The sequence below is a fragment of the Salvelinus sp. IW2-2015 genome, linkage group LG18, assembly GCF_002910315.2.
Source record: "Salvelinus sp. IW2-2015 linkage group LG18, ASM291031v2, whole genome shotgun sequence".
Taxonomy (NCBI): Eukaryota; Metazoa; Chordata; class Actinopteri; order Salmoniformes; family Salmonidae; genus Salvelinus; species Salvelinus sp. IW2-2015.
Window position 1 is genome coordinate 54,638,937 of NC_036858.1, and position 24,744 is coordinate 54,663,680.

The following is a 24,744-nucleotide window of genomic DNA, read 5'->3' on the forward strand; positions in this document are numbered from 1 at the left end:
GATTTACATTACACATTTCTCTGTCAAAATAAAAGTTTACTGAGTAACGCTGGATGGTCACACATATGTATCAAAGTCAAGAGATATGAATAGGGATKATCTAAACCTCTTCTAAAGAAAGTTACTGTAAACAATAGAGATATTGCCAAAACCTTCAGAAATGTATTGTCATCTGCAAACAGTGCGTGTTAATTTACTTATTAATGTTCTTGAATGCTCCTTTCCAGGTGAAAGGGATTTTTAGCCTATGCAAGCTGCTTTGTTATCATTATTTTCATACTCAAGTGACACTTCGAAAAGAGATCTCATTCTCAATGTGATAACCTGTCTAAATAAAGAATATATACATTGTTTTATACATCTGCTACCTTCACTTTTTCAAATCAAATCAAATGTTATTTGTCACATGCAGCGAATACAACAGGTGTAGACTTTACCGTGAAGTGCTTACTTACAAACCTGTTCCCAACAATGCAAAGTTAAAAAGTGGGAAACATTTGCTAAAAATAAATAGTAACACAATAAAATAATGAGAATATACACAAGGAGTACCGGTACCGAGTCAATGTACAGGAGTACGAGGTAGAGGTAATTGAGGTAATGTGTACATTTAGGTATGTGTAAAAGTGACTAGGCAATCAGGATAGATAACAAACAGAGTAGCAGCAGCGTATGAAAGAGTGTGAAAGTGTGTGTGTGTGTGTGTGTGTGTGTGAGCGTATGTGTGTGTTGGAGTGTCAGTGTAGTATCTGTGAATGTGTGGGTGGAGTCCAGTGAGTGTTCATAAAGCCGGTGAAAGATAGTCAGTGCAAATTAAAAGGGGTCAAAGCAAATAGTCAGGGTAGCCATTTGATTAACTGTTCGGCAGTCTTATGGCTTGGGGGTAGAAACTGTTTGGGAGCCTTTTGGACCCAGCCTTGCGTTCCAGTACCGCTTACCGTGCGGTAGCAGAGAGAACAGTCTATSACTTGGGTGGCTGGAGTCTTTGACAATTTTTAGGGCCTTCCTCTGACACAGCCTGGTATAGAGGTCCTGGATGGCAGGGAGCTCAGCCCCAGTGATGTACTGGGCCATACGTACTARCATCTGTAGCGTCTTACGGTCGGATGCCAAGCAGTTGCCATACTAAACGGTGATACAGCCAGTTAAAAACTTCTTAGGGATTGGTGTCCCTTCCACGGGACGATTGAGCTAACGTAGGCTAATGCGATTAGCATYAGGTTGTGAGTAAAAATAACATTTCCCAGGACATAGACATATCTGATATTGGCAGAAAGCTTAAATTCTTGTTAATCAATCTGCACTGTCCAATTTACAGTAGCTATTACAGTGAAATAATACCATGCTATTGTTTGAGGAGAGGGCATAATTTTGAACATAGAGTTATTAATAAACAATTTAGGCACATTTGGGCAGCCTTGATACAACATTTTGAACAGAAATGCAATGATTCATTTGATCAGTCTAAAACGTAGCACACACACTGCTGCCATCTAGTGGCCAAAATCTATATTGCATCTGGGCTGTAATAATACATTTTTGCCTTTCTCTTGCATTTCAATAGAAAATAACGTTTTTTTCCCATTGTATTATCTTTTACCAGATCTATTGTGTTATATTCTCCTACATTCCTTTCACAGTTCCACAAACTTCAAAGTGTTTCCTTTCAAATGGTACCAAGAATATGCATATCCTTGATTCAGGGCCTGAGCTACAGGCAGTTAGATTTAGGTATGTCATTTTAGGTGCAAATTTAAAAAAAAGGGGCGGATCCTTAAGAGATATTAAGATGCTGTCAATGTTGCAGCTGTATAACATTTTGAGGACCTGAGGGCCCATGCCAAATCTTTTCTGCCTCCTGAGGGGGAAGAGGCGMTGTCGTGSCCTCTTCATGACTGTGTTGGTGTGTTTGGACCATGATAGATCCTTAGTGTTGTGGACACCGAGGAACTTGAAGCTCTTGACCRGCTCCACTACAGCCCCATCGATGTGAATGGGGGCGTGCTCGGCCCTCAGTTTCCTGTAGTCRACGATCAGCTGCTTTGTTTTGCTGACATTGAGGGAGAGGTTGTTGTCCTGGTCCTGAGCAAAAAAAATGACATGAATAGACATGGGACTTTTATTTTGAATTTTCTGTGTTGCCACTATTACTGCTCCTCTCGTTTGTATCATCACAGGAATTAGCAACACGGAGGCTAGCTAMCTGTCTACAACTGTTTAAACAGCTGATATGGTGAGTTCAAAATGAAAGAAGAAGTAGCACGTAACTATTTAACTTATACATAAATAGAGATGTACTAAAGCCAAGGTATTGTCATCCTCTGGCCCTTTAGTTATTTTTTCTTCTATTTCTTGGCTAACGGCTAGCTAGCATAGTATAACCTTATCAGCACAGGTCGGAGGCCCTGGCTGGAACCCCACTGTTCTTCCTAGCTTGGTAGATAGTTTTGATTCGTGGCAATTGGCTAGAGTAGCGGTTATCTCGTTTCCCACTGTGATTATTATCCCCGCAAGCTGAAAATTTTGTTACACATAAAGCATTAGCTAGATGGCTATTGTTACACATAAAGCATTAGCTAGATGGCTAATGTTAACTAGGTTTACTGGCTCATCGTCTTGTCTGGACGTCACGAGAAATGTTGACTGCTAAACGTTAGCTGTCAAGCGTGCGATTTGCCTTTAGGCCATGGCACTTTAACGGAATTAGTCTTCACTGTAGCATGTTTCATGACATTATGTAATTTAGCTAACTAGCCAAAACACCCATCTGTTAGTTAACTAGGTAATTATCAATGTCCCATAAATTAACGTAGCCCCATGGGAAATATATCTGACTCGGTACCTACTGGGGTAGTTGTTGCAGAAACTATTAAAAAATAGCTCCGCCATTTCATGGTTGCAAAAACATTCTAATAGTTCGCCTAATTTCAGTTTGTGACAAAACAAGCCAAGTATAATGTAGAGAGTCATTGTACCATATAAAACGCTGTGAAATATATTTTCCATATCCCAAAATATTGTATTTTCAGCTGTTTGAAGCTGGTGTACCAACCTTGAAAGTAAAATACGCAAAAACAAAACTTAAAGGGACGCATAGAAATAGCACACACAGAACAGATGTACAGCRTCTTAAACTTGCTTTRAATGCGAATGATAGATCTATTACAGACGTTTGCTATGTGAATTTGGTTGGGTCGCCCCAAAAGTTACATAGTGCAGTTAACACATAACTTGTGGTATGGTTTTACAAGCATAAGGACCTTATCTTGTGGTACCTGAGCACCAATTCTGGTACCAAAAGGCTCCTTAACAGCTTCTACCCCCCCAAGCTATAAGACTGCTGACCAGTAAATCAAATGGCTACCCAGACTCTCTTGCACAGGCTCAATGTACACACTGGACTCTAACCGCACACTCACACATACTACACTGACACTCCAACACACACACTCCAACACACACACACAAAATGCACACATATGCATGCATATTTACGCCACATACCTATACATTCATATTCCTTCACACTCTTCACATACGCTGATGCTACTCTCAAATAAAATTTATTGGTCACATACACGTGTTTAGAAGATGTTATTGCGCATGTATGAATGCTTGTGTTCTAGCTCCAACAGTGCAATATATCTAACAATTTCTCAACAATACACACACTACATAATCTAAAGTAAGGAATGGATTAAGAATATATAAATATTTGGATGAGAAATTTCAGAGCGGCATAGACTAAGATACAGTGAATAGAATACAGTTGAAGTCGGAAGTTACATACACTTCGGTTGGAGTCATTAAAACTCATTTTTCAACCACTCCACAAATTTCTTGTTAACAAACTATAGTTTTGGCAAGTCGGTTAGGACATCTACTTTGTGCATGACACAAGTAATATTTTCTAACAATTGTTTACAGACAGATTATTTCACTTATAATTCACTGTATCACAATTTCCAGGGGTCAGAAGTTTACATACACTAAGTTGACTGTGCCTTTAAACAGCTTGAAAATGAATATGTCATGGCATTAGAAGCTCTGATAGGCTAATTGACATCATTTGAGTCAATTGGAGGTGTACCTGTGGAAGTATTACAGTCACTACCTTCAAACTCAGTCCTCTTTGCTTGACATCATTGGAAAATCAAAAGAAGTCAGCCAAGACCTCAGAAAAAAAATTGTAGACCTCCACAAGTCTGGTTCATCCTTGGGAGCAATTTCCAAACGCCTGAAGTACCACCACGTTCATTGTACAAACAATAGTACGCAAGTATAACACCATGGGACCACGCAGCCGTCATACTGCTCAGGAAAGAGAGCTTCTGTCTCCCAGAGAAGAACGTACTTTGGTGCGAAAAGTGCAAATCAATCCCAGAACAACAGCAAAGGACTTTGTGAAGATGCTTAGGAAACAAGTACAAAAGTATCATATCACACAGTAAAACGAGTCCTATGTCGACAACCTGAAAGCCGCTCAGCAAGAAGAAGCCACTGCTCAAAACCCATAAAAGAAGCCAGACTACGGTTTGCAACTGCACATGGGGACAAATATACTTTTTGGAGAAATGTCCTCTGGTCTGATGAAAGAAAAATAGAACTGTTTAGCCATAATGACCATCGTTATGTTTGGATGAAAAGGGGGAGCTTGCAAGCCGAAGAACACCATCCCAACCGTGAACACAGGGTGGCAGCATCATGTTGTGGGGGTGTTTGCTGCAGGAGGGACTGGTGCACTTCACAAAATAGATGGCATCATGAGAGAAAAATTATGTGGATATATTGAAGCAACATCTCAAGACATCAGTCAGGAAGTTAAAGCTTGGTCGCAAATGGTTCACAATGGACAATGACCCCAAGCATACTTCCAAAGTTGTGGCAAAATGGCTTAAGGACAACAAAGTCAAGTATTGGAGTGGCCATCACAAAGCCCTGACCTCAATCCTATAGCAAATTTGTGGGCGGAACTGACAAAGCGTGTGCGAGCAAGGAGGCCTACATTCCTGACTCAGTTACACCAGCTCTGTCAGGAGGATTGGCCAAAATTCACCCAACTTATTGTGGGAAGCTTGTGGAAGGTACACTGAAACGTTTGACCCAAGTTAAACAGTTTAAAGGAATGCTACACAATACTAATTGAGTGTATGTAAACTTCTGACCCACCATGGAATGTGATGAAAATCATTCTCTCTACTATATTCTGACCTTTCACATTCTTAAAATAAAGTGGTGATCCTAACTGACTAAGACAGGGAATTTTTACTAGAATTAAATGTCAGGAAAGTGAACAACTGAGTGACATGTATTTGGCTAAGGTGTATGTAAACTTCCGACTTCAACTCTACATAGAGATGAGTAATGCAAAATATCGATCAACATTATTGAAGTGGCCAGTGATTGCAAGTCTATGTATATAGGGCAGCAGCTTCTAATATGCTAGTGATGGCTATTTGGCCTTGAGATGGAAGCTGTTTTTCAGTCTCGGTCCCAAGCTTTGATGCACCTGTACTGAACTCGCCTTCTGGATGATAGCGGAGTGAACAGGCAGTGGCTCAGGTGGTTGTTGTCCTTGATGGTCTTTTTGGCCTTCCTGTGACATCGGGTGCTGTAGGTGTCCTGGAGGGCAGGTAGTTTGCCCCCGGTGATGCGTTTGGCAGACCGCACCATCCACTGGAGAGCCCTGTGGTTGCGGGCGTTGCAGTTGCCATACCAGGTGGTGATACACAATTGAGAGCAACCTGTTTGGCTGTATCTGTAAAAGTTTGAGGGTTTTAGGTGCCAAGCTGTTTCTTATCTATGTATAGCCACTTTACCCCTACCTTCATGTACATATTACCTTGACTAACCGGTATCCCTGCACATGGACTCTACCAGGACTGTGTTAAAACGGTTTTGTACAGTTAGTGTGTATTTTGCATTTGTGAAATWATTTTCATGTCGTATGAAAGTAGAGGGATTTATATTTCTAGAACCGTACTGATTCTCATTTAGTTGGAGTATTTGGCTGTTTTGGCTTCCAGAGTCAATTCAACCTTTAATTAAGCAGAACATGTAAGTCCTTGGACTAAGGAGTAACGTTAAGCTCCTTTAGTCCATTATTGAGAGAGTTATTTCTGATTGTATGTGCCTTTTGAGTTGATTGTAAATTCTTCGTGTTTTTCAGAGTTTCCTGGGTGGTTTATTTGGTCCTGTGTGTGAAATTGATGTCCTACTCAGTGATGCAGAGACTAGGAAGACAGCAGAACTCAAGACAGAGGATGGGAAAGTGGAGAAMAACTATTTGTTTTATGACGGAGAATCGGTCTCTGGGAAGGTGAGCATTGCACACAGACACACATTAGGGTTTCCGTTAGGACATTTTCAAACATTTGCCAAAATACGGAAATCTAGGAAATATATAGTCGGCTACGAATAATATGGATGAGAACTCTCTTGGTAGATAGTGTGGTCAACAGCTTATCATAAGGTACTCTACCTCAGGTAAGCAATACCTCAAGACTTCTTTAATATTATACATCGCYCACCAGCTATTATTGACATAGACACACACCCCCACCCCTCATCTTACCAGACATAGCTTCTCTGMCCTGCCGATGCATGGAAAATACCGCCAGCTCTATATTAACCGTGTCGTCGTTCAGCCACAACTCGGTGAAACATAAGATATTACAGTTTTTAATGTCCCTTTGGTAGGATAATCTTGATCGTAGGTCATCCATTTTGTTTTCCAATGATTGCACGTTGGCCAATAGAACGAATGGCAGTGGAGGTTTACTCACTCGCCTACGAATTCTCAGAAGGCAGCCTGACCTCCGTCCCCTTTTTCTCCATCTTTTCTTAACGCAAATGACGGGGATTTGGGCCTGTTCCCGAGAAAGTAGTATATCCTTCGCGTTGGATTCGTTAAAGAAAAAATCTTTGTCCAGTTCGAGGTGAGTAATTGCTGTTCTGATATTCAGAAGTTATTTTCGGTCATAAGAGACGGTAGCAACAACATTATGTACAAAATAAGTTACAAACAACACGAATTACAAACAACACGAAACTAACAAAATAGCAAAGTTGGTTAGGAGCACATAAAGCGGCAGCCATCCCCTCCGGCGCCAGTTCGTAGCCGTCTATTTACCACCACAAACCGATGCTGGCACTAAGACTGCACTCAACAAGCTGTATAAGGCCATAAGCAAACAAGAAAAAATGCTTATCAAGAAGCGGCGCTCCTAGTGGCCAGGGACTTTAATGCCGGCAAACTTAAATCGATTTACCTKARTTCTACCAGCATGTCACGTGCAACCAGAGGGAYAAAATACTCTAGACRATCTTTTCTCCACACACAGAGATGCATACAAAGCTCTCCCTCACCCTCCATTTGTCAAATCTGACCATAATTATATCCTCCTGATGCCTGCTTACAAGCAAAAACTAAATCCAGGAAGTACCAGTGACACGATCAATACGGAAGTGGTCAGATGACGCGGATGCTAAACTACAGGACTGTTTTGGTAGCACAGACTGGATATGTTCCGGGATTCCTCCAATGGCATTGAGTATAATACCACCTCAGTCATCGGCTTCAACATAAGTGCATCGACGACGTCGTCCCCACAGTGACCGTACGCACATATCCCAACCAGAAGCCATGGATTACAGGCAACATGCGCATCGAGCTAAAGGCTAGAGGTGCCGCTTTCAAGGAGCAGAACACTAATCCGAAGCTATACGAAATCCCGCTATGCCCTCAGACGAACTTAAATAGGCAAGCATCAATACAGGACTGAATCCTTCTACACTGGCTCTGAGGCTCGTCGGATGTGGCAGGGCTTGAAAACTGTTACAGACTACAAAGGGAAACCAGCCGCGAGCGCCAGGGCCTCACTTCGAGGCAAGCAACACTGAAGCATGCATGAAAGCACCAGCTGTTCTGGATGACTGTGATCACGCTCTCGGTTGCCGATGTGAGCAAGACCTTTTAAACAGGTTAACATTCACAAAGTCGTGGCCAGACGGGCATTACCAGGACGTGTACTCAAAGCATGCGCGGACCAACTGGCAAGTGTCTTCACTGACATTTTCAACCTCTCCCTGAGTCTGTAATACCTACATGTTTCAAGCAGACCACCATAGTCCCTGTGCCCAAGGAAGCGACAGTAACCTTACTAAATGATTAWCGCCTCATAGCACTCACGTCGGTAGCCATGAAGTGCTTTGAATGGCTGGCCATGGCTCACATCAACAGCATCATCCCGGATACCCTAGACCAGGTATTCCCAAACTGGGGTACGTTCGCGCAATGCCGTCGGGGGTACGCCAAATAAAATAAAAAAATCTTCACYTTTTCAAGCAGTCCATTTATATTTTCCAACAGGGCTATACATTTGGGTGAGTTTTTCTCTCTCGCCTGAGTAGCCTCGTTTCACTGCCAAAAATACAATTAAACCATCTAGTGTTCAGCGAAGTAACGACACAATGGCAAATAAAGGTATCCTAGTCAAATAATTAACATCCAATCACATTAACCGTTACTCTATCCCGGGAATTCCACTAATGGTCCGTATGTAGCCAAACGTAGCTGCTTCGCATTCCGTTTGCTCGAAAATGTATAAATGGTTAAGAAAAGTAAGGCCCGCGTCCATAGACAAACATACCAGCTACACCTGCACCTACATACACCTGCACCTGTCGACGACACAAGTTGTTCTGCTTCCACGAGCACATCCAATGCTAGCATCAGTAATTCTACATTTTGTTGTTAGCCCAGCTAGCATGGACACTGACAGTTGTGAATCTGATGCAGTCTAAGAGCTACTGCCCCCTTACCCGYGAAAGCACTGAAAAACAGACAGGGACGTTGGACCATTGAAGAGGCGCAAATATGATGAGAACTACATTGATTTGGGGTTCACTTATATAGGGAGTAGTGCCTTTCTTTAGCCACATTGTGTTATATGTGCAAAAGTACTATCTCACAACTCGATGAAACCTTCACTCTTGCACGGACATTTAGAATTTGAAAAAATGATTCACAGGAGTTTTTTGAGCAAGAAAAATACTTTCGAGTAGTAAGACATGTATAAAAGAAACAGATACCATTTAATAAGAAGGGGCTAGAAGCGTCTTACATGGTGAGCTACCGAGTGGCTTAGACAGGCAAGCCCCATACTATTGTGGAGGACTTAATTCTTCCTGCTGCTGCGGATATGACTGGGATAATGCTGGGGAAAAAGGCCCAAAAAAKTATACAGYKAATGCCTACATCAAACAACACTGTTTCACGARGCATCTGTGACATGGCAGGAGATGTTTTGAAACAATTACTGCTTCGCATACAAGCCAGTGAATTCTATACGTTACAGCTCGATGAGTCAACAGYCGTGGTGGGCTTGGCACAGCTCCTGCTATATGTCCATTACGTTAATGGGGGGTCAATTAAGGAAGACATCCTCTTCTGCAAGCCACTGTAAACCAGGACAACAGGAGAGGATATGTTTTAAGTACTGGACAGCTTTGTGACATCAAATGGACTTTGGTGGTCAAGATGTGTTGGTATCTGTGCTGATGGCGCAAAAGCCATGACAAGGAGACAGTGGAGTGGTAATGCGCGTGCAAGCAGTTGCTCCTGACGCCATTTGGGTACACTGCAGCATCCACCGAGAGGCTCTAGCTGCCAAAGGAATGCCTGACAGCTTCAAAGATGTTTTGGACACTACAGTGAAAATGCTTCACTTTGTTAAAGCAAGGCCTTTGAACTCTCGTGTATTTTCTGCACTATGCAATGATATGGGCAGCAACCATGTAGCGCTTTTACAACATACAGAAGTGCGCTGGTTATCAAGGGGCAAAGTATTAACACGTTTTTTTATTGAGAGACAAGCTTAAAGTTTTCTTTACTGACCATTATTTTCACTTGTCTGACCGCTTGCATGATGACGAGTTTCTCACACGACTGGCCTATCTGGGTGATGTTTTTTCTCACCTGAATGATCTGAATCTAGGATTACAGGGACTCTGCGCAACTATATTCAATGTGCGGGACAAAATTGAGGCTATGATTAAGAAGTTGTAGCTCTTTTCTGTCTGCGTTAATAAGGACAACACACAGGTCTTTCCATCATTGTATGATTTTTTTTGTGTGCAAACGAACTCGAGCTTAGGGACAATGTCAAATGTGATATAGCGAAGCACCTGAGTGAGTTGGGTGCGCAATTACGCAGGTACTTTCCTGAAACGGATGACACAAACAACTGGATTCGTTATCCCTTTCATGCCCTGCCTGATGTTCACGAATGATTCGTTATTTTTCAACAACTCTTTTTACTGACTTGAGTCATGATACGTTTTTCTGAGTGACTCGTTTAATCTGCTGGCCGCAATGAGTCCTACACCAGGATTAATAAACTCAGCAAAAAAAGAAACTTCCTCTCACTGTCAAATGCAATTATTTTCAGCAAACTTAACATGTGTAAATATTTGTATGAACATAACAAGATTCATCAACTGAGACATAAACTGAACAAGTTCCACGGATATGTGACCAACATAAATTGAATAATGTGTCCCTGAACAAAGGGGGGGGGTTCAAAATCAAAAGTAACAGTCAGAATCTGGTGTGGCCACCAGCTGCATTAAGTACTGCAGTGCATCTCCTCCTCATGGACTGCACCAGATTTGCCAGTTCCTGCTCTGAGATGTTACCCCACTCTTCCACCAAGGCACCTGCAAGTTCCCGGATATTTCTGGGGGGAATGGCCCTAGCCCTCACCCTCCGATCCAACAGGTCCCAGACAAGCTCAATCCGGGCTCTTCGCTGGCCATGGCAGAACACTGACATTCCTGTCTTGCAGGAAATCACGCACAGAAGAGCAGTATGGCTGGTGGCATTGTCATGCTGGAGGGTCATGTCAAGATGAGCCTGCAGGAGAGTACCACATGAGGGAGGAGGATGTCTTCCCTGTAACGCACAGCTTTGAGATTGCCTGCAATGACAACAAGCTCAGTCCGATGATGCTGTGACACACCGCCCCAGACCATGACGGACCCTCCACCTCCAAATCGATCAAGCTCCAGAGTACAAGCTTCGGTGTAACGCTCATTCCTTCGACGATAAACTCGAATCCAACCATCACCTCTGATGAGACAAAACCGCAACTCGTCAGTGAAGAGCACTTTTTGCCAGTCCTGTCTGGTCCAGCGACGGTGGGTTTGTGCCCATAGGCGATGTTGTTGCTGATGATGTCTGTTGAGGACCTGCCTTACAACAGGTCTACAAGTCCTCAGTCCAGCCTCTCTCAGCCTATTTGCGGACAGTCTGAGCACTGATGGAGAGATTGTGAGTTCCTGGTGTAACTCGGATGTTGTTGTTGCCATCCTGTACCTGTCCTGCAGGTGTTGTGTTTGGATGTATCGATCCTGTGCAGGTGTTGTTAGACTGTCCTCGCAGTGGCAGACCACAATCAGCTGTCCGCGCTGTCTTAGGCGTCTCACAGTACGCACATTGCAATTTATTGCCCTGGCCACATCTGCAGTCCTCATGCCTACTTGCAGCATGCCTAAAGCACGTTCACGTAGATGAGCAGGGACCCTGGGAATCTTTCTTTTGGTGTTTTTCAGAGTCAGTAGAAAGGCCTCCTAAGTTTTCATAACTGTGACCTTAATTGCCTACTGTCTGTAAGCTGTTAGTGTCTTAACGACCGTTCCACAGGTGCATGTTCATTAATTGTTTATGGTTCATTGAACAAGCATGGGAAACTAAAGTTATTTGGATTTTTACGAATTATCTTTGAAAGACAGGGTCCTGAAAAAGGGACGTTTCTTTTTTTGCTGTGTTTACATGCTTTTACATGTTTAGAARTGATAATTTATCGCATGGTGCAAGAATTAATTCAATTAATTGATTTTTGAATACTATGATGGACACAGCTTTATAGAACCAAAACATACACAGCCTCTGCTCAACAAACTCGAACTCCAGAACAAATCGTTTTTGGMGCTGCAGTTTGCTAACGATATTGTGCTTATCACCCTCACAGCAGTCAAGCAATGCATTCCGCCAAGAGTCGTTCACAATCTTGCCTGGTTGCGGCCACAACTAGACCTRGTTTCAAATGTGTCAAGAAATAGTCTTATTTGTGTGCCTAGCAATCAACAAATGTATGCTGAATAAATATGTAAATGCAACATGTAAAGTGTTGGTCCCATGTTTCATGAGCTGAAATAAAAATCCCAGAGATTTTCCATACGCACAAAAGCTTATTTCTCTCAAATTTGGTGCACAAATTTGTTTACATCCCTGTTAGTGAGCATTTCTCTTTTGTCAAGTTAATCCATCCACCTGACAGGTGTGGCATATCAAGAAGCTGATTAAACGACATGATCATTACACAGGTGCACCTTGTGCCGGGTAAAATAAAAGGCCACTGWTGCAAGAGAATTTGTTAATTTCTCTACCATATGCCACCTCCAACGTCGTTTTAGAGAATTTGCCAGTATCTCCAATTGGCCTCAAAACCGCAGAACACGTGTAACCACGCCAGCCCAGGACCTCCGCATTTGTATGCATCACCTGCGGGATCGTCTGAGACCAGCCACCCAGACAGCTGATGAAAATGAGGAATATTTCTGTCTGTAATAAATCCCTTTTGTGGGTAAAAAGTKATTCTGATTGGCTGGGCCTGGCTCCCAAGTTGGTGGGCCTGTGCCCACCCATGGCTGCGCTCCTGCCAGTCATGTGAAATCCATAGATCATTAGGGCCTAATACATTTATTTAAATTGACTGATTTACTTTTATGAACTGTAAATCAGTAAAATTGTTAAATGTTGCGTTTTATATTTTTGTTCAGTATACATTGTTTAAAGCACGCTTTTACAAGCCTCAGTCACAAATTATATCTCCAATAAACCCCCTATGTTGAACGACATGTGAAGYAGAGGCTTGTAGAAGCATGACTCAAGTTTTCAGTTCATTGTTAGCCGGTGTYGGGTCCTGCATGCTCTGACTCAAATGAACGTAAATGAGTCGAAAGATTTGTTCTTTTGACTGAACGAGTCGAAAAGATCAGAGACAGTAAAAAGAGCCAAACTTCCCATCACTTATGCCAATACCGACAACTTGTTTGTTTTCTTTTAAGGTGAATCTCAATGTGAGGCAGACAGGCAAGAGACTAGAACACCAAGGGATTCGAATTGAGTTTGTTGGGCAGATTGGTGAGTTTATGTTAATTTATATTTTGATATTATAACCTTGCAGCAGCGCACCACCTCAAACACCAGCCATGCATTGTTTATTGGTTCACAAACCAAGTGCACTGTCGGTCTCATTTAGGCTAAACGGCTTAGCAAACCATGTGCTTGTCATGTGAAAACTACAGTGGACTACACTCCACCCTGGCCTGGTGGCAAAGTGTTTCTGTGAAGACTCCTTGACCATTACTGAGGGTTCAATGTTGTCAAACCAACTGAGGAAGTTTTAGGGAAGCCTTCAAATAACACACTATTTTCTCTGAACGTCTGATCATAGGCCAAAAGTTTAAATCTGAATACAGGACAATCTAGGTTATTAGATTCAGGTCTACTTCCTTATTTATACATTTGTTCAAATTAATGCGTCCCTCAGTACAACGGATTTGCCTATTYGAAATATTAGGTTCCTGTGTGTGATGAACCTAACATAAGTGTTTAAACTTGTGCTCTATGTCGTTCAGAGCTTTTCAGTGATAAAAGCAACACGCATGAATTTGTGAACCTGGTAAAGGAGCTTGCCCTGCCAGGGGAGTTGACTCAGAATCGAAGCTACGACTTTGAGTTCATGCAGGTGGAGAAGCCATATGAGTCTTACGTTGGAGCCAACGTCCGACTGAGGTTAGCTCACAATATTCTCTCATACATACCCAGATATTCTCTGCATTGTCCCTGAAACCAACCATTCTATTCTACYCATCTTGAGATGATCAGTGAAACTGCATTAGATGGCTTCTTGTCATTGSTACAGCCGCCTTGTTATGAATATATGCACTGTGTCATTTGAAGTTAATTTGCATTGTAAGCCAGCCATAACTCCTATTGTTATTTCCTACAGATATTTCCTCAAAGTGACAATAGTGAGGAGACTGTCTGATCTGGTGAAAGAGTATGACCTCATTGTCCATCAGCTGGCCACTTACCCTGATGTGAACAATTCCATCAAGATGGAAGTTGGCATTGAAGACTGTCTACATATAGAGTTTGAATACAACAAGTCCAAGTAAGATGTATACCATGATGAGACATTAATGCATTCAAACACCMTTTAAAAAGCATAGCATAGTAGCACATTCGTGTGTCAAAATCTCTAATCAGATTCAGAATTATAAAAATGTAACTTAATTTCGACCTGACCCTAATCTGTCTTCTCAGATACCACTTGAAAGATGTCATTGTGGGTAAAATCTACTTCCTTCTTGTGAGAATCAAAATCCAGCACATGGAACTTCAGTTGATCAAGAAGGAGATGACTGGAATAGGTGAGATGAGGCTTACTTGGGGGGAGAGTTCACTTAAACGGCATAAGGTGTTGCTTTTTTTTCTATACTTTTTTATTTTAAATGATTGAATTCCATATTTTTCAAATTTTGTGAACCTAAAACTGTCCCTGTAATCTTGGCTTTTGTTTTAAGAACAGTGTGAAGTAGATGTATTCAGTCATGTGAAATTCCTTTCCCAGGTCCTAGCACAACTACTGAGACGGAGACTGTTGCCAAGTATGAGATTATGGACGGAGCCCCTGTGAAAGGTAGGCACAATATGGTGTTGGTGTGAATGTCCCAATATTATGATTTTATCTATTTTATTTTATGTTATTCGGCCCCACCAAAGCAGCATAATGTTTTCAGGACTTGTAGTGTACATGGAAATCTATCTCTTCTGCCATTTAKCATTTCACTTGTTTCAAAATCCTCTTTATGCCTGTTCTTTCCCTCTTAGGAGAGTCTATTCCCATCCGTCTGTTTTTGGCTGGCTACGACCTCACAGCCACCATGAGGGACGTCAACAAGAAGTTCTCTGTGCGGTACTTCCTCAACCTGGTGCTGGTGGATGAGGAGGACAGGAGATACTTCAAACAACAGGTACAGAACCTGAAAGCCAACCTCCATTTACCTACCTGTCTGTCGTACACGGATTGTACAGAACATTAAGAACACCTTTTGAATATTGAGTTACACCCCTCCCTTTTCCCCTTAGAGCAGCCTCAATTCGTCAGGGCATGGATTCTACAAGATGTCAAAAGCGTTCCACAGTTGTCAAGTTGGCTGGATGTCTTTTGGGTGGTGGACCATTTTTGATACACATGGAAACTGTTGAGTGTGAAAAACCCAGCAGCGTTGCAGTTCTTGACACAAACTGGTGCGCCTGGCACCTACTACCATACCCCGCACTTAAATCTTTTGTCTTTCTCATTCACCCTCTGAATGGCACACATACACAATCCATGTCTCAATTGTCTCTAGGTTAAAGAAGGATTTTTAACCCTGTCTCCTCCCCTTCATCTAGGCTGATTGAAGTGGATTTAACAAGTAACATCAATAAGGGATCATAGCTTTCACCTGGTCAGTTGGTGTTGGTGTTCTTAATGGTGTTCTTAATGTTTTGTACACTCAGTGTGTCTGTGGCAGAAACATTACAGTAGTTAATTATTACAGTAGTTTGAATTAGGCCATTATTATTATTGAAAGCAATCATCTTCTCTCAATATGAACATTTTATAATAACTTGAGGATCAATCTGACTCTTGTTGACTGACTCTATTACCAGGAGATTGTTCTGTGGAGGAAAGCTCCTGAGAAAATAAGGAAACGGAACTTCCACCAACGCTATGAGTCTCCTGAGCCACGGCCGACCCTTACTGCTGAGCAACCCGAAATGTGAAGACCACTGGAAACAGAAAATGCTGAGAATGATTCTGATTATGCTTAAAGCAAACAAGGAGAGGGGGGCGRAACTCGACACATGCAAGGTGAAAATAAAGCGTCAGACAGCCATTTAATACAACTACCTTCTGCAAGGTTACAGTCTCTTACTGCTACACCTGAATGGGCTGGGTCTACTCTGCTGGCCGCAGCAAGCACTCTTGTTAGCTTACTGTATGGACTCGTCTGTTTGACACACAATAGAAAGCACTGGAATGGGAGCTACCATTTCTTTTATATTGCGAAATATGCATTTGGTTAGGCTCAACACTGGGGACATGACGTACAATCATACACTACTAGATATTTCAAAGGACGTTCCAGTGCATGTAGGCAGGTCAAATTGAATATGATGGGTTAATGTTGAGTTCAGCGATGGCTGTAAGGTKAAGCTGTAAGACAATAGGCATGCTTTGAGCTCAAAGGGTGCCATATTCATAATTCACTGAAATACAGTGAGCTTCWAAAGTATTGGGACAGTGACATTTTTGTTGTTGTTTTGGCTCTGTYTTCCAGCACTTTGGAATTGAAATGATACAGTGACTGTGAAGTTAGTGCAGGCTGTCAGTTTTAATTTGAGGGTATTTTCATCCATAGCAGGGGAACCGTTTAGAAATTACAACACTTTTTGTACTTATGTGTATTAAAGTAGTCAACATGAAAGTAGTTTTGTCCCTTATTCTTAGCAGATTATTTTGTGTCCAATAGAAATTAATGGTAAATAATGTGTTGTATTATTTTGGAGTCACTTTTATTGTAAATAAGAACATAGTGTTTCTAAACACTTCTACATTAATGTGGATGCTACCATGATTACGGATAGTCCTGAATGAATCGTGAATAATGATGAATGAGACACAGAGACACATCTTACCCCCCACAAAAAAATGCAAAGAGGTTAGCATGTCTTGGGGGTATGATTTGTGCATCTAACTCTCATTTATAATTTTTTTTAATTTTTCGATTCATTCAGGACTATCCGTAAACATGGTAGCATCCACATTCATGTAGTGTTCAGAAACATTCTATTCTTATTTACAATAAGAGTGACTCCAAAATGGCACAATACATGATTTGCCATTCATTTCTATTGGGTACAAAATCTGAAACGCAATGTAATCATTGCGTGCTAGGAATATGGGACCAAATACTAAACTTTTGACTACTTTAATACATAAGTGAATTTGGCCCAATAKTTTGTCCCCCCATTTTATGGCCCCATGTACAAAAAGTGCTGTACTTTRTAAACGGTTCACCCGATATGGATAAAAATACCCTCAAATTAAAACACTAACCTCATAGTCATTGTATAATTTCAGATCCAAAGTGATGGAGTACAGAGRCAAAACAACAGTGTGTCACTGTCCCAATACTTTTGGAGCTCACTGTATGTAAAATATTTCTATCTCCTAAGTTATTTAGTGTAGAACCTGTAGTTTTGTTCTTWAAAAAYAAAAATCWSTTCACTTTTTCTCGTATTTTGTGCTTTTCTTTTTCGAAATACAAATATACTGTATATTAATAKATGCTTTTGCTAGTGGCATTGGATTGAGGCACTACAAAATGCTGTTTAAATAAAATGATTTTGATCAACGGTTAGGTCCTACATGTATATCTGTATGTCATGTTCGATGATGGTTGAATGGGTACTTACATTTATTTTGGTTTTGTTTATATTTAGAGAAGTGCCACTTTACATAATTTCCATAAGGATACATATTTAAGCTCAGATGGGGCTGTGCTACAATCACGTAACAATGTTGTTATGTCTTCATTTCTGAATACTATACAGGCAATATTTATTTATTTTTTAGTTAAGTGCCTGTAAGGTCATGAAGAAACTTATGCCAAATACTGGCCTGACTCTCACCATTGCATGTTCACCACATTTTATACTGTGTTCAATATGTATCTGACTTGTGTGGACGTTGAACATTTGTATATGTCTAGCCTCAGTCTATATTATCAATTAAAAGAAATGCAAATTTATACTTATGTATTGGAGTGACGTCTTTAATACTTTCTCTGATTACTTATTTCAAAGACGATATCATGCCGTTTACCATTGAAAGAAATGGTCACAGTTCCAGTCTAGTTAAGGYGTGGCTCTCCCATAGACACCAATGCAATAGCAGCTGGGTCTGGTCTACTTACATTGACTGTATATCACGTGTCAAACTTCATTCCATGGAGGGCTGAGTGTCTGCGGGTTTTCACTCGGACCTTGTAATTGATTGATGAATTAAGGTCTAATTAGTAAGGAACTCCCCTCAACTGGTTGTCTAGGTCTTAATTGAAAGGAAAAACAAAAAGCCTGCAGATTTTCGGCCCTCCGTGATATGAGTTTGACGCCCCTGCTTGTATATGAACTCGGGGGGGAAGAGGAAGTGGGATGTCTCGCTTCATGTTCTGTCTCTACTTTTATTAGTGTTTCCAATTGGTCTGTGCTATCCAGGATCATTAGGACATCCTTACTCCATTGATGTTTGAATGTAAAATGGTTGAGTTTAGGTAAGGGTTATGGTTAGGGTAATCTCACGTTGCCATACCTCCAAAATCAAGTCAGGTGAACCAGTATATGTGCGTTTATAGTGATGGGCAGAGTCTTTTGGGTGAGACGTCTCATTTGGCTCTGTTCATGTTAAAGAGCCGGCTCATTTGTCCCGTAACGGCTCTTCGTTCAAAATCGATATACACTATGAAAAAATGGCAAATCTCCAATGTAAAGCCCAAAAGGTAGGCTACCATTGTCAGATGGTAAAATGCCAGTTCAAATAAATGTTTACCTGACCAAGTTATTCGATTTTTTTTCTTACACACTGAAAAAAAATGAGCATGGATCAGATTGACACACTCCCCACTATTGTTTCTGCAGTGAGGATTCACACTTTAGATAATTATTTATGCATACAGCTACTACTATAGCCGTGGGAAGTAMGCGTGCGGAGAGTGCTGGAAAGTATTTTTCTCCCTCATACAGGAGCACTAAAGGCCTAGTTTCATATTTTGTTTATCAGTGGGTGTTGCAGCACCCCTACTTCCCGCGGCTATGGTAGCAGCAGTATGCAAATCAGGGAGCCAAATGAAAGGCTCTTTCAKRGATGTGATTCAGTTCGCGATGTTCACCAAAAATATCTGTTCAAAAAGAGACTTTAGTTCGCGAACGACGCATCATTATGCGCTAGGTTTTAATGTATATGGTTAGAGATCTTTAACGCCCAGAAAGCTCCGATTCCAAATCATATTCACCAGCTACGCAAGAGTTATAATATCAAAATACTGTAACGACCCTGGGTTTATAAGCGCGGAAATCGACTCTGCCGTTTGAGAATGCTTTTGCGGCACAATCGGTAGCGCGCCGGACCTCGGGCTAGAAGGTCGAGGGTTCGAGACTTGGTCCCTGCTGTTTCATTACAATACATTCGTTCATCACCAAATAGGGGTTCGCTGAGCAGCAATCTTAATTTACTCKKTTTTACAACCGGTATGTACTTCCAAAAAAGGTCAKAATAAKAATGTACAAGCAACCTAAAAAATGCCTATTCGGCACCTCCAAGATATAATGTTGGTAAATGGGAGTTTGAACTGGACCTTTATGGGCGTTAGAGGTCTCTAATGCACGGGTTAAAAGGGTATGGATCCCAAGGATTCTGGATAGCACTTACATTTTCAATCCTGATCTTACCTACAAACTGGTTTTATGCATTCCAGTAAAAAATGTTTTACAATAATGTGTGCCACTGATCGCACTCAAGTGCTGAGTCATAGTAGGCATTCTATTTTCGTGATTGAAATGTCAACTTGCAGCTAACATTTGTTCAGAGAGTTTCTAAACCCAGAGGCAGAACATCGCCTACAAGTGTTATGGGGGATTTTTTGGGGAGAAGCAGTTTCTGCCTATCTTTATACTTTACTGTCTTTGATTTGTTTTCTTTTCTTTTCTTTTTTTTTTGCACTTTGACGTTTTTGGGGTCCGTTTGGTTTGTGGAATGTATGCACTAAAGACTTACCAGAAGTATTATCGGTAAACGTGTGCTGCTATAATACATGTATTATTTGAATGTATCATCAAGTCATTTCTATAGAAACAGTTTGTATATTTTCTAACTAAAGCACTGCATTTTGTGAATTAATATAATAAACAAATCTAACAAATCGCTGCAGGCATATTTCTGGACTGCAWTCCAAACAAGGGTCCTCCTGCACGTTGTATCACAGAATGAAGCCGATGTTGACCGTCCTCTGCTGCAATASTGTGCAAAGTGTTACCAGGGAAAATATTGATAAAATGCGACATTGAAAAGTGTTTATTGACACAAACCAGACAAGGCAACATAATCGCGGACTATATCTAGCAACTAAGAATGTCAATAAACCGCTGTATGCTTCTGTTCTCACGAGTACAACACAGAATATGCGCCATATCTGTACGAAACACAAATGCTCTGGTGGACAGTCGTTGTGTACACTTTGGATCTATAACGTTATTGAAAGGGTCTTTGTCTGGTTCTGTGTCCACCAGACAAGGTGTTTCTTCAAATAGTTCGTCACGACCACCAGACACCTCACTATTTGTGCCTCTCAGCATCAAGGGTGATGTCGGCAGTGATGGGGCTGTGGGAGCTGAGCTCACGCAACCTTTGGACAAAAGTACTGTACATCCATATTGTAGTGCTAACTGTTCATGTTGATTGCCATCTACACAGATTAGCTGTCAATAGAAAACTGCCAGTATATCTGTAGCTGACTGCTACTAAACTGTTGATGATATCCTCCKCTTAGCTGTCATCAACAGGCTAACGTTAGCCGTTGGCCCTGAGACGTGGCTGCATTCTAACTGTATACTATGGAGTCTACAGCCATGTCTCAGTCGTAGCTAGATAAAAGCTAGCTATGAATCTGAGACTTTTCAAGATCTTAAGAACTGTTGGACAAATTCCCTGTCAATAGATATTTTGTAAACGTGTTCGCTGTGACTTGCTTTCTATAATGTTTAGCCTATAGCTTTAAYAATAGGTCTACTGTATGGCAATTTTACCAGACCCATGTGATCTCTCCTAATAGATGAACTTCTCAAAATGTTGAACAAGTTCTACAAAAGGAAAGAGATGCAAAAAATTGCAGCGGATCAAGGTCTCGATGGTGAGAACAACATAATCGTTTCAACTGGCTGGCATAACGGTCTGGTACTCTTATCAAATATATTTTTTGTAATGATACTTCTCCAACTTGCCTTATGGTCATACTAAAACATTGATCTCTCCATGTCAGCTCGCCTCTTTCACCAAGCCTTCATCAGTTTTCGGAAGTATGTGCTAGAAATCTCTATGCTCAGTGCAGACCTTCATATCATCTTCAATGACATATGCTGTGGAGCAGGTGAGTTCAACACTGTGCTTATCATTTAAGGAATCAAGTGATTTAAAGCAACTGCAAGTTGGAACTTAATTCCAACCCCTCACACCCTGTCAACTGATGAGTGTTTTTGCTTGTGCTCGTCAGGCCACATAGATGACCTTTATCCTTACTTCATGAGACATGCCAAGCAGATTTTCCCCATGCTGGACTGCATGGAGGATCTACGCAAAATCAGTGATCTGCGTGTACCAGCTAATTGGTAAGTATCACACGTCATCTTTAGGTGACCTCAACTATATACACATTTTTCATTTTGAAAATGCTCTTCCATTCATTGTATCCATTTTGTGTGTATATACACTGCTCAAAAAAATAAAGGGAACACTTAAATAACACAATGTAACTCCAAGTCAATCACACTTCTGTGAAAATGACCTCCAGCAGGCCAAATGTTGCATGTGTCTGCTCAAACGGTCACAAACAGACTCCATGAGGGTAGGGAGGGCCCGACATCCACATGGGGGTTGTGCTTACAGCCCCAACACGTGCAGGACGTTTGGCATTTGCCAGAGAACACCAAGATTGGCAAATTCGCCACTGGCGCCCTGTGCTCTTCACAGATGAAAGCAGGTTCACACTGAGCACATGTGACAGACGTGACAGAGTCTGGAGACGCCGTGGAGAACGTTCTGCTGCCTGCAACATCCTCCAGCATGACCGGTGTGGCGGTGGGTCAGTCATGGTGTGGAGTGGCATTTCTTTGTGGGGCCGCACAGCCCTCCATGTGCTCGCCAGAGGTAGCCTGACTGCCATATGTACCGAGATGAGAATCCTCAGACCCCTGTGAGACCAATTGCTGACACATGCACATTTGTGGCCTGCTGGAGGTCATTTTTCAGGGCTCTGGCAGTGCTCCTCCTTGCACAAAGGCGGAGTTAGCGGTCCTGCTGCTGGGTTGTTGCCCTCCTACGGCCTCCTCCACGTCTCCTGATGTACTGGCCTGTCTCCTGGTAGCGCCTCCATGCTCTGGACACTACGCTGACAGACACAGCAAACCTTCTTTGCCACAGCTCGCATTGATGTGCCATCCTGGATGAGCTGCACTACCTGAGCCACTTGTGTGGGTTGTAGACTCCGTCTCATGCTACACTAGAGTGAAAGCACCGCCAGCATTCAAAAGGACCAAAACATCAGCCAGGAAGCATAGGAACTGAGAGTGGTCTGTGGTCAGCACCTGCAGAACCACTCCTTTATTGGGGGTGTCTTGCTAATTGCCTATAATTTCCACCTTTTGTCTATTCCATTTGCACAACAGCATGTGAAATTTATTGTCAATCAGTGTTGCTTCCTAAGTGGACAGTTTGATTTCACAGAAGTGTGATTGACTTGAGTTACATTGTGTTGTTTAAGTGTTCCCTTTATTTTTTTGAGCAGTGATGATATATATATACACACAAATGGATACAATGAATGAAGAGCATTTTCAAATAAAAAGTGTGTTATATAGTTGTTTAAATATATATATATATATATATATACTACACACAAATGGATACAATGAGAAAAGAGCATTTTCAAATGAAAAAGGTGTATATAGTTGTGTGTGTATATATATATATATATATTATATATATATACACACACAAATGGATACAATGAATGGAAGAGCATTTTCAAAAATAAGAATGTGAGATTGTGTATTATATATATATATATTATAATATATTATGATATATATACAAATGGATTACAATGAATGGAGAGCATTTCAAAATAAAAATGTGTATATAGTTGAGGTCACCTAAAGAGGTCACCTAGCGCCGTGTACACACAATACTCCACACAACTGTCTTTCAGCCTCCACTTGAATGTTTCCCAGGTACCCTGAGGCTAGAGCCATCCAGAGGAAGGTGATATTCCATGCTGGCCCCACCAACAGTGGAAAGACTCATCATGCAATTCAGAGATACCTGGCTGCCAAGTCTGGAGTCTACTGTGGACCGCTGAAGCTGTTAGCCCACGAGATCTTTGAAAAGAGCAATAATGCTGTTAGTATAACCTCTCTTTCACTAGTATYCCCTTCCATAGAGAGAATACATCATTTAGAAGGCTTTTTGCATACTGTGGCAAATGGGCAATTCCATGCTAATGGAATTATGCTGAGACTCAGATTTTTTACTTTAAAATGCCAAACAGAAACCATTGATTTCAAGGTTTACCAAACCATACAACTCAATGCACAATGACTACTTTAAACAATTTACACAATACATTTTAAAAAATGCAGATGCAAAGTTTTATGGTAAAATTTATTTTATTCTCCTGTAAATGTGTTTTTGTAACATTTTCAGTGGAAATTGGGACTTGTGAATAGAGTTCCATGGTTTGTTCAACTTTTAAATCAATGTTTTTTGTTTTGTATYCATTTTAAAGTGAAAAATATGAGTCTCAGCGTAATTCCATTACCATGGAATTGCCCTTTTACCTTGAAAAAATTGAAGTAAAATTTGTTTATCTAAGTGTTTCTTACCAATAATTTCCAAAATGTTTAAGTTCATTCTCAGAGCACTATGTCAAAGGAAGACGTTAAATTTACTTTTTGTTTCTCCCAGGGCGTGCCATGTGATTTGGTGACAGGAGAGGAGAGAACATTTYTGGATGAGGAGGGGAGACAAGCTGAGCATGTGGCCTGTACTATCGAGATGTGCAGTGTCACAACACCATGTCAGTATCTTACCTTATCGCTCAACTTGTTAAACATATTTAATGTACATTAGGGTATTTTATCACTACCATTCAAGTTAGGGGTGTCAAACGAATTTTGCCCTAGGGGCTGCATTCAGTCTTCAACGAGGTCCAGAGGGCCGCACTGAAAATCGGTTATATTTCCTCGCTGTCAAAATTTGCCAAAAATGGTCCTCTATCTATTGTTTRGGTGATTTCCGATGCTCCCTGACTGTCCAGCTTTCATTCAGGTGATTATTATCGAGCTGGACACAGTCAAGAATAGAGGTCGACCGATTATGATTTTTCAACGCCGATACCGATTATTGGAGGACCAAAAAAGCCGATACCGATTAATTGGCCGATTTAAAAAATATTTTTATTGACAATTACAACKATACTGAATTAACACTTATTTTAACTTAATATAATACATCAATAAAATCAATTTATTCTCAAATAAATAAGGAAACATGTTCAATTTGGTTTAAATAATGCAAAAACAAAGTGTTGGAGAAGAAAATAAAAGTGCAATATGTGCCATGTAAAAAAAGCTAATGTTTAAGTTCCTTGCTCAGAACATGAGAACATATGAAAGCTGGTGGTTCCTTTTAACATGAGTCTTCAATATTCCCAGGTAAGAAGTTTTAGGTTGTAGTTATTATAGAACTATTTCTCTCTATACAATTTGTATTTCATACACCTTTGACTATTGGA

The 24,744-nt window shown here is 41.1% G+C and overlaps 2 protein-coding genes across 3 annotated transcripts in view; both read left to right on the forward strand.

Moving 5' to 3' along the window:
- Nucleotides 1-1,989: 1,989 nt before the first annotated feature.
- vps26a (VPS26, retromer complex component A) lies at nucleotides 1,990-17,934 on the forward strand. 2 transcript variants are annotated; one of them, XM_024008621.2, is made up of 9 exons: nucleotides 1,990-2,233; nucleotides 6,170-6,319; nucleotides 13,132-13,207; nucleotides 13,705-13,861; nucleotides 14,079-14,243; nucleotides 14,396-14,502; nucleotides 14,703-14,771; nucleotides 14,963-15,105; nucleotides 15,791-17,934. In XM_024008621.2, the coding sequence occupies exons 1-9, from the start codon at nucleotides 2,231-2,233 to the stop codon at nucleotides 15,902-15,904; spliced, it is 984 nt and encodes a 327-aa protein (XP_023864389.1). In that variant the 5' UTR covers nucleotides 1,990-2,230; the 3' UTR covers nucleotides 15,905-17,934. The 2 variants fall into 2 exon arrangements, with proteins under 2 accessions (XP_023864389.1, XP_070304714.1); XM_070448613.1 differs by lacking the exon at nucleotides 15,791-17,934 and adding an exon at nucleotides 15,221-15,784.
- A 2,197-nt stretch (nucleotides 17,935-20,131) lies between these two features.
- The window catches only part of supv3l1 (SUV3-like helicase), a 13,946-nt gene continuing 9,333 nt past the window's right edge, over nucleotides 20,132-24,744 (forward strand). The window contains exons 1-6 of the mRNA XM_024008498.2: nucleotides 20,132-20,595; nucleotides 21,010-21,087; nucleotides 21,217-21,324; nucleotides 21,448-21,562; nucleotides 23,183-23,351; nucleotides 23,916-24,027. Of these exons, the coding sequence (XP_023864266.1) occupies nucleotides 20,310-20,595; nucleotides 21,010-21,087; nucleotides 21,217-21,324; nucleotides 21,448-21,562; nucleotides 23,183-23,351; nucleotides 23,916-24,027 (868 nt within the window). The 5' untranslated portion in view covers nucleotides 20,132-20,309. The remainder of the gene's footprint in view (nucleotides 20,596-21,009; nucleotides 21,088-21,216; nucleotides 21,325-21,447; nucleotides 21,563-23,182; nucleotides 23,352-23,915; nucleotides 24,028-24,744) is intronic.